Source organism: Vigna umbellata, chromosome 4 (genome assembly GCF_029865625.1).
Source record: "Vigna umbellata cultivar VRB3 chromosome 4, Vumbellata_1.0, whole genome shotgun sequence".
Lineage (NCBI taxonomy): Eukaryota > Viridiplantae > Streptophyta > Magnoliopsida > Fabales > Fabaceae > Vigna > Vigna umbellata.
In genome coordinates this window covers 10,672,979-10,684,162 of record NC_142168.1, presented here as the reverse complement: position 1 = coordinate 10,684,162, position 11,184 = coordinate 10,672,979, and the positions used below count along the sequence as shown (strand labels likewise).

The window sequence follows — 11,184 nt, the reverse complement described above, 5'->3', positions numbered from 1 at the left end:
AACATCGTTTAGTAAAGAAAGTAAAACCATGGAACAGTTCTATCTCTCCCTTCTGCTCCTGTTTGTGTCTATCATCCCTCTCTCATTTCTCTTCCTTTTCTACAGGCATAATGCTCAGTCCCTCGTCCCCAACTTGCCACCGGGAAATATGGGGTTTCCGGTGGTCGGCGAGAGCATTGAGTTTCTATCATTATGGTGGAAAGGGAATCCAGAGAAGTTCATATACGAACGCATGGCAAAGTACTCTTCCAAAGTGTTCAAGACCTCTATCTTTGGCGAGAATACAGTCATGGTCTGTGGAGCCGCATGCAACAAGTTCTTGTTCTCTAACGAAAACAAACTGGTCATGTCTTGGTGGCCAGACAACGTCAACAAGATATTCCCAGCGGCGCTGGAAAACTCTAAGCTGGAAGCCAAGAAACTGAGGAACATACTCCCTCAGTTCCTCAGCGCCCAAGCCCTCCAACGTTACATTAGCGTCATGGACACCGTTGCCCAAAGACACTTTGCTTTGGATTGGGAGAACAACACCTGTGTTACCGTGTTCCCCTTGGCCAAAAGGTCATTATTCATTGCTAACATTTTTCTTTCTCGAGACACTGATGGAGTTGGCTAGTTCGATAAGTTCCATTTTCAGTGAACTTGTTAACTTAGGAAACGTAGATGGTTTCCTTACTTGCATGCGACGAGCTTTACATAATTCAAAACTTAGATAACAAGACAAAATGGACTAAGGTTTCATTCTAATTAACAACAAAGAATTGCAAATGAAGTTGACTGAAAACCTAGTAATTAAAATAATATTATAAACGGAACCTCGGATCTTAGATCGTTTATTTGACGTTGTTTTTTTTCATCTGGTGTTTTGTTTACCTTTTCGTGTTGACCAACATATCACAGGTATACCTTCTGGGTGGCTTGCCGTCTGTTCGTGAACGTTGAAGATCCTATCCATGTGACAAAATTGTTGGAGTCTTTCAGTAGAATAGCCCCAGGAATCATGTCGGTGCCCATTGACTTGCCTGGAACTCCGTTCAACAAAGCCATCAAGGCCTCCGAGTTCGTTAGGGAGAAGCTATTGAAGATCATCATACAGAGGAGAAAGGACCTGGCTAATGGAACAGCCTCACTAAATCAAGACATTTTGTCACACATGTTATCATCATGCGATGAGAATGGACAATATTTGAATGACCAATTTATTGCTAACAAGATCCTTGGCCTGTTGGTAGGAGGCCACGACACTGCAAGTTCTGTGTGCACTTTTGTCGTCAAATACCTTGCTGAGCTCCCTCCCAATATTTATGAAAATGTCTATCAGGGTATATCACTTTCTTACTTGGTCTCATTTGAAAATTAAAAGGTTGTCTTTTTTACAAAGTTCTAACCATAAACTATCATAGATATAAATATTATTATTTTCTTAAAAGTTATATATAGAAGTATGATTTTTAGTATTAGCGATGTAAAGAATACATTCCTAATATTAAAGTCTTGCATGATGATCTGTTTCATTTGTCTCGTAATTTGGTCAGAACAAATGGAGATAGCAAAAGGGAAAGCTGCGGGAGAATTGTTGAATTGGGATGACATCCAGAAGATGAAATATTCGTGGAATGTTGCTTGTGAAGTAATGAGACTGGCGCCTCCACTCCAGGGTGCTTTCAGGGAAGCCATGGATGACTTTGTGTTAAATGGATTCTCAATTCCAAAAGGCTGGAAGGTATTTGTAGAACTCTGGCATAAACTACAATTAGTGCATAAAAGTATGGTCCTATAAATAGAAGAGTAAAGATTTAATTTCGAGTGTTTTGTTGGTGATGCAGTTGTATTGGACAGCAAGTTCAACACACAAGAATCCAGAGTGCTTCGCAGAACCAGAGAAGTTTGATCCGAGTAGATTTGAAGGAACAGGACCAGCTCCTTATACTTATGTACCATTTGGAGGAGGGCCAAGGATGTGCCCTGGAAAAGAGTATGCTCGAATGGAAATATTGGTGTTCATGCACAACTTGGTCAAAAGGTTCAAATGGGAAGCCATTTATCCTCATGAGAAAATTTTTATTGATCCCATGCCCGTTCCTGCAAAAGGCCTTCCTGTTCGTCTTTATCCTCACCAACCTTGAATTCAAGGACATCTATTTCTATATTTTTCAACCAATCTCAATCCTTGTAAGTTATAACGTATGAATAATGTCTCTTCTTATATATACATATACGATGTGATATGTTATAGGCTTTTATGTCCGACCTAAGTTGATGTAATGTTCGGAGAAGTAATTTTATTTATGCTAAAATATCATACTTAAATTTACGTCTCACGCATATATAACTGACGTAAACTTACGTCTGATGTATATATTGCCGACGTAATGATTTAGCTTATTTTTCTTTATTTTAAGTCAAAATTTATGTCCTATGAATGTTTAATGCAAGCCAAATGAATATATATACAAAAAAAAATTATAGAACACAAACAAATGAATAATCTAAAAGTTGTATACATATCTAAGGTGTGAAAGCATGAATAATTTGTTAAAAAGTGGACTTTAAGCTTAACTCAACCTCACAAAATCGACTTGTAAGATGAGGTTTGTACCCACTTATATACTATAAATTAGTTTTATTTCTAGTCGATTTGGGACTTTCAAAATACAAGAAAACACCACTAAAACTTTCAAAATTTTTTAAGCAGTACGAGTATCTTAAATAAATCTCTAAAGTATAGAAAAATGGTAAAAAGTACTACAAAAATAAAAACATATATAAATGATAGAACTTTTTAAATTTCAGACCTTCAATCCCCATCAGGTATTACCCATTGTATTCCTCGTTCATTTTCAATAACTTTTCTTTTTGGAATATCTCCATATGATGCTCATAAACAAAAATTCTGACTATTTAAAGTTTTTAACCACTAAATCTTAACAACTCTAAATCTATGATTAATATGTGAGATGCAACACTTTACATTTGAATAAAACATAATAAAACTTATCACAAAAAATAAATTTTGTCAAAAATAATTTTCTACCTAATTTTAGTGAGTTTTACGTGATAATGATCATATTGCTAATTAGGGGTGGGCAAACTGCACTATTTGCACTGCACTATAAATCCATTACAATTAACTATAAAATAGTTTAAAAAAACTGAACTGAACTAAAAAATAGTTCAAAAATACTGAAATAAACTATTTTTTAGTTCAGTTAACTACAATAAAGATCAATAAACTGTTTTGTAAAAACAGTTCAGAATTAAAGCTAAATGATACAGAATTAAAGCCATCATAAATCATTGTCAAAGATTTATTAGATGTAAAAAGGAAACAAGCATAATCCGTAATTCAAAACAAACAGCTTGAGTAACAAACTCCACGACTGAATTAATGAGTCAACACAGTAATAGTATACGAGTCAAAGTACACAGAAAAAAAGAAGAACCAAGACCTAATTGCTACCTCTGGCCACCACTGCCTTGACCCCCTCGACGGCGACGACCATTGCGCCGGCGACCTCTGCCACCACCTTGACCACCGCCCATGCCTCTTCCCTCTGCAGCAACATTGTCGCTGTCAGGATGTCCTGGAGTAACAAGATGAGGAGATCCAACGGGAAGTCGAGTCTCAAGGGGAAGTTCAATCGCTAAAGTGTTAAGTCCCGTTTCTTGAATTGTCATCAACGATTCAAGATCAGAAACCGTGGCATCTTCACGTGCATGAATGATCGCTCGCAAAGATTCATACTTTTCCGGTGTTCCCATCCCATCACAAAAGAACACATGAATTCAGATAAAGATGATAACAGCCAAATGCGCACCATTTGATCTTGAACAACCCACTGCCGATACTCCTTTCCGTGCATGAATTAAAGCAATTATTGTGGAAAGGGGAGAGAGATAGAAAAGCAAGGCAAGGTCACGTTTCAGAAATAATTGAAAAGGAGAGAGGAATACAGTTCTCCTATAGTTAACTGAACTAAAAATGTGATCAGTTCAGTTTTAAAAATTAAACTATAAAACAGTATATTTAAGTTTTTAGTAAAAATGGATTAGTATTTTTTAGTATTATACAGTACAGTTAATTATAGTTAAGTACATATTAATTTATTTTGTCCAACCCTGTTGCTAATACACAAACCAATTAGAAAAGAGTGATGATGAGAAAAACCAACCTCAATTCCAAAATATTATGAGGGAAAGAAGTTTTCTAGTGAACCACACACAATAATTGTAGAAAATGCAACCTTTAGCATCAAAAGAACGCTACCACGCACATCCTCACCGACGTCGTGGGTTCTCTTCACAAGGTGAAGAAAGTAAAATAAAATTGAGTGTTAGAGTTTTCTTAAACAATTTACATCCAAGCATAAAAATTGATTTTTACGTCTTATCTTTATAGGTAAGACATAAATTTATTAATTAAAAAAATGGTATCGTACATTTTTTGTTTGATTTATATAGGTCATATATAAATGGAATGATATAATAAGCATATATCAAGAAAAGACAAAAGTTAATTTTAGCATAAAAAAAAAAATTAAACCGACAAAAATGCAAAAACCTAGGACATCTTTCTCTAAAACTTAAAAAAAGAAAATAATAATTAAGTTTCTTATAATTGTAGTTGGAGAGACTTTTTAATGATCTTTCTAAAAGTTATTGTCATTATGTTTGATTACGACAATGACTACTTTCAGAATCCATAGAAATCCTGTTTGTATTGAGTTATCATGTCATTTTCACCTTTTCTTTTGTAATTCTCTTCTCTTTGTACTGCCTTCGTATATATCCTACGTATCTCGTTGCGCATTCAAACTGTCCATTTCGTATCTTTATGTTTGTTCATTCCAAACTGTCAAACATCAAATTTGTTTTATTAAAAGCATCAGCCTCTAATAGAATGAACACTATTTGTTTAATAAAAATTTCATTAAAACAAATGCAGTAGTTGAACTTACAACAAGTTTACATAAAACGAGTTACAAACAACTTTTTGCGTTGAAAAATTAAAACTTGATTTCAGCGTAATAAAATGTATCCGTTAGAATCCAATTTCACCTATGAAACGTTCACCATGTACAAGGTTTAATCTTTTTCGACATCCCTATTTATGTACGAATGTCTCAATTGGGTCCTCATTTTTTAAAGTGTATCAAAATGGTCCCTAATTTTGAAAATTGATATCAATTAAGTCCTTTCCGTTAAGTTGGCTGGACGGCGTTAAAAAAATTGATGAGTGGATGCTGAGATGACGAACGAACGCTCGTCCACCAGCGAACGAACGCTCGTCCACCAGAGAACGAACGCTCGTCGACCTCTTACTGCTGGACGACCGTTCGTTCCACACTGGACGACCGTTCGTTCGGTGGTCGACGAGCGTTCGTTCGCTGATGGACGAGCGTTCGTTCGTTGGTGGACGAGCGTTCGTTCGTTGGTGGACGAGCGTTCGTTCGTCATCTCAGCATCCACTCATCAATTTTTTTAACGTCGTCCAGCCAACTTAACGGAAAGGACTCAATTGATATCAATTTTCAAAATTAAGGACCATTTTGATACACTTTAGAAAACGAGGACCCAATTGAGACATTCGTACATAAATAGGGATGTCGAAAAGGATTAAACCTATAAATAAGTATTAAAATGGTTGTTCTTAATATAAACATGTGCAGAGTCGAATTTCACCTATGAAACAGTATATACCTCCATAGTGTTCGCTTGAAAGGAAAATATTGTAGAAATGTATTTGCACATATGGATTGGACAATAAAATTATGTTCGCGTGGATTCGGAAGGGAGGAAAGACGATGATTGGTGAGATTAGATAGATTTTCATTTCTAGCAAAAGTGCTCGAATTTGAGGATATTGAAGTGCAAAATTCAATTTTGACCTCTAACAAAAGAAAAAGGGCATGAGAATCTCTGCATATGTGGACATGTAATTGATTCCAAAACAAAGGGAATCAATACTACTTATATGAAAGGATCTTCAACTTGAGGTTGAAGTTAAAGAGAAAAGGACGAACCCAAGACCTTGGTGAACCAGAAAGCCATAAAAATGAGAGGAAGAAGATGAACCACCAAGCTTGTAACTAATTCCAGGGTACAACTCAACTAAGTGGAATCGATTCTACAATGCTATAGATGGAGAGCATAATCGTTTGTAAGTGTAACCGATTCCAACTATTTGAAATGGAATACATGGTCTTATAACAGTTCCATGATTTTTGGAATCGTTTACATGGTCTTACCAATTCCACGATTTTTGGAATCGAGTACATGGTCTCCCTTCATCTCTATATAAGCATATTTTCTCCTTAATTACTAGTGTGTCTTGCATATTGTAATGCTCCCTACTCAATATTTTACGCGGTTGGACAAAGTAACTAGCTAAAACTCCAAATATTTTACATTAGTCATTAGGACGGGCGATGGTCGTCGGTAAGTCCTTCGAGTTTATGAAATCAGAAACTGATTTTCTTTCTCCCTCATTTTCGTTTTTCACAAATCCCCCCAACCTCTCAACCTCCCCCAATCCGAAACCCCCCATCACCCACCAGTTATGTGCGCTCACTACCGTCGTTGACCCCAACCGTTGTCAAGATGTCAACCGTCTCCCCTATTTTTGTTGGTCGTTCTCCCTTGCATGGTGCGGCGGTGCAACGTGCACGGCACTGATGGCGGAAGCGGTAACGAGACGCTGGTGACTAGTGGTGGTGGCGCGATGCTGGTGACGCAACTTTAGTGACTGGTGGCACGACGCTGGTGGCTAGTGGCACGTCACGGTGGCTACTTGGTGGTTCATCTTCTTCCTCTCATTAGATTCGCAAGGATTAATTTTGAAAAAAAAAATCATAATTATATACAATTTTTATATAGTATTAAGTATTGAATCCCTTAATATATAAATCAATACACTTGCCCTAAGCTTCTAGATTGATCATGATTTGTGCTTAAACTGACCTAATTATTTATCATAAGTTTCTTTAATATGGGTTTCTTTTTTGCTTTTCACTATCTATATGTGTAGTATATACATCATTTATTTTGCAATTGCAAGTAACAAATGGAAGGTGTCATACTACAAGTTTCTAAACTTAAATACCTTAGACCAGTATTACAAAATGATGAGGAGATTAATGAAGACATTACATATCAGATAAGTGTACTGAATTGCCCTATAGAAGTTCAATATTTTTATACTGAGATGTAAGAATTTGTAGTGTTGTGATAGAAGTATTATAGGGAAAAAACTATTTAGCAATAACATTTGATAAATGTCTTTCTTCATTAGAAATATTAATGGTTACTTTGACTTAATATATATTGTTTATTGTTGTACATAAATCAATGTCTAAGTGTGTATAATTGTGCAAAAAAAACTAATTTTGTCAATATTTATTATCGCATTACATACGGATTTATTTGTAAGTAATTACATACGGTCATAGGTAATTGTATACGGATTTATCTCTATATAACTATTTACAGTATTCATATATGATTACTTACGGATTTATTCGTACATAATTACTTATAGATTTATCTGGGTATTGATCAAAGTAACGTTATCTATGAAAAAATTCGTAAGTAACGTTATCTACAACCATTTTATCTACGAATTTTTGTTCATATGTAATCCATAAGTAACATTATATTACCTATAAATTTTAAAGCTTAGTTAGAAATTTTTTTTGTAAGAAATAACATTTTCTAGCTATAGGAAATAGTCTTTTTTGCTATCACTCAAAAACTTATTCGTGTATCACACTTGTTAGCTCTCTTTTTTAAGTACTTTCTTGCCTTTTTCACTCAAATCTTCTTTAGCCCTTGACAAAGAGTGACAAATCAATGTAAAAAACATTACAATATTTAAATTTTGAATAAGGGGTCAAAGGTAAAAACAAAACTCTACACATAAGTTTAAGGAATTTTAAAAAACACAAAATAATAAAATTAGAAAATAATATGATTACCAAAAAAGAGTTAATTGAAAGACATGGTGACTCTAATAAAAAAACTAATTTATCAATAAACTACAAACAAAAAAATGTAGAAAAAATTTGTGTGGAACTCTTCAATTTTAATTTTTTTGCCCCTTGGATCTTTACTTTTTATTTTTCTTTTCTTTCAATATATATTTGCTATTTTTTACTTGGATACACTTTTTTTTTCAATTTTGCAGTTCAACACACAAACAAAGAAAACTAAATAGATTTTCCTTCAAATACCAACATTCATGCAAAATCAAAGTAAAGCGTTAATTGGAATTATAATTAACATAAAAAAATAGATAATTTTCACATATCAAATGTAGAAATGCACAATTATGAACGAAAAACACAAAAAAAAAATAAAAACTCAAAGGAATGGATAAAACTTCATGGGTTTTATTCCTTACAAAAAATTTAAGAATAATGAACCAAATAAAATTCCAAACAAAGCACAAACACACACATTCAAAAAAATTAGGTTTTCTTTATATGATAGAAAAATTAAGACAAAAAAGAAAATTAAAATCAAAACCTTGTTCTAGATATCAAATGATACCATCTGGATACTAAATGATACTATTTGGATATAATATAATACAGTCGGGATACCATATCATACGCTTTGGTGTCAGATAATACAATCATATCCAACAAAGAATGTGATCGCTTCTGAATTTCAATTCTCAAGAGACACAAACAAAATAATCAAAGAATAATGTGAAACAAGATAGAGATGGAGAGACCACAATCTAGCAAATTGATAAGTCATAAAAGATTCACCATACAAATTACCATCTTTGATAAGAATTAGAGTTGAAAACGCCACAATATAACATATTGATAAGTCGAGGAAAATTCGCCACAAATGATTCAATCTTTTATAAGAACAATAGTTATAATCCAAGAACCAAGAGAATAATTTCTCAATTAAAAACCAATTTTTGTATAGTGATCATCCAAGGTGTTTACATATGTATTTGGTATTATATATGTATTCAAATGTTTAAGTCATCTAAAAAACCTTAAAAAAAAGCTCAAAGACCTCAGACCTAAAAATAGCTTCAAATTTTAAAAACAAAAACAAATTGTTCATCGAGTAAAACATTTTTCTCACCCAACGACTACTCGACATTCTCATCCAACAAAACAAAATAGGCAATTTGACCAGCAAGCTTTCAAAATTAAAATAAATTACAAATGCGGTAAATACTTAAAATTTATTTTATAATTATGTTTCATTATCTTCGTGTCTTCTAAATTCCAATCTTCATAAACTATATTGGACATGAACTATATATTGGATTGAAAGATAGTCATTTATCAAGAATAAGAACATAACTTTAGCCTTTTTGTTTGAAACATTTTGTAAGCATTAATTGTCAATGTTTTGAAAGGACTGACAATACTTATAAAAATCCTCATCGACCCTACGAGTGTTACACTAACTCATTTCTATATTAGTTTCTCTTTTCTTATAAAATTGAACTGTAACATAGTTTAGTCTAGTTATATTTAAATGGTTTTTAATAATTTAATTTAATTCAATTAACCATTTATAGTAGTTTTTTAACAGTCCTATCATACAACAGTTTAAAACAAAATATTTATAGTTATATCATAAATTTTTATATTATTTTTATTGATGAATAGAAATGATTTTGTCGTTATATCTTTTTTATTCAAAATAAAATGTCACATGTAAATAGTTATTATTAATTTTTGTTAATTTAAAAATTTTACTTTTACAAATTTTCAAGTAATTATGACATATCAATGTATAATGTAGTTATGATAATAATTTAAATTTTGATTAAACCATAACTAAATTATTCATCTACATGTTTATTAAGTTGAACTATTTGTAACATAACAAAGATTGTTAAACTAATTTATTTTGAAACTAAAAATTAGAAAAATATTACATTTTAAAACTGAAAACTCACTTTTCAAAAACTAAAAACCAGTTATAGGTTTAAAAACTTTAAAACTTAAAGTGATTCCTAATTTTTTGTTGCAAGCACTTGGAGTTGATTAAAAACCAAAATTGTTTGAGAGTTACTCCCTCCACCACCACCAACCGCTCCCTGCACCTTCCCATACCTTATTTGCCCTTCTATAAAACGGATGTCAACATTCCTTTCACCTTCAACGGATGTTGACATCCGTAACATCTATTTACATATTTTATAGTTTAGTTTATTATTTTTATTTAAAAAAAAAAAACTTCAACGGATGTGGCCACATCCGTTAACGGATGTGTCACATCCATTTAATAGATTTTTAAAAAGTTTTTTATTTATTATTTAAATAATAATATATAAATTAAATAATATAATTATTTTATTAAATAAAATAAAATTAATTTATAAATAATTAAATAATAATTTTTAAAAAATTAAATAATATTTATATATTAATTTAAAATATAAAAAATTAAAAAACTAAAAACTAAAATAAAAAAAAGGCAACGGATACGGATGTGGCACATCCGTTTTAATATATTTATAAAAGAAATTTAATTATTATTTAAATAATAATACATAAATTAAAATTAATAATAATTATTTTATTAAATAAAATAAAATTAATTTATAAATAATTAAATAATAATTTTAAAATAATTAAATTATATTTATATATTAATTTAAAACAAAAGAAAATAAAAAAACTAAACTAAAAAACAAAAAAAGCATGTCGCCACATCCGTTTTAATATATTATAATAAATTTTTTAATTATTATTTAAATAATAATACATAAATTAAAATTAATAATAATTATTTTATTAAATAAAATAAAATTAATTTATAAATAATTAAGTAATAATTTTAAAATAATTAAATGATATTTATATATTAACTTAAAACAAAAAAAATAAAAAAACTAAAAACTAAAAAACAAAAAAAGACAACGGATGTGGCATGTTCGTGGAAGAATTTTTTTTTCAACGAATGTTGACATCCGTTGAAGAGAAGAGGTGGGGTGTAGGATATTTTAAAATATAAAGGATAGTTTTGGAATTTTAAAAAAATGTAGTGGTGCAGGAAGCAAAGTGGGGTGGTGTAGGGAGTAACCCTCAAATTGTTTTTTCGTCCTTTAATCAATGTTTGGGCTAAGCCCAGTTTGAATGGATCAGGAGAATTTGGGCCTAACCCTCTATCATTTTCACACTTTCTCAAGTTCTCTATTTTTTT

At 31.6% G+C, this 11,184-nt stretch overlaps 1 protein-coding gene across 1 annotated transcript; it reads left to right on the top strand.

Annotated features, from left to right (window-relative positions):
• LOC124820552 (beta-amyrin 28-monooxygenase-like) lies at positions 1 to 2,248 on the top strand. Its single transcript, XM_047292265.2, has 4 exons — positions 1 to 561; positions 901 to 1,322; positions 1,536 to 1,723; positions 1,827 to 2,248. Exons 1-4 carry the CDS (start codon positions 29 to 31, stop codon positions 2,124 to 2,126), a joined length of 1,443 nt encoding a protein of 480 aa, XP_047148221.2. The 5' UTR covers positions 1 to 28; the 3' UTR covers positions 2,127 to 2,248.
• Positions 2,249 to 11,184: the final 8,936 nt, after the last annotated feature.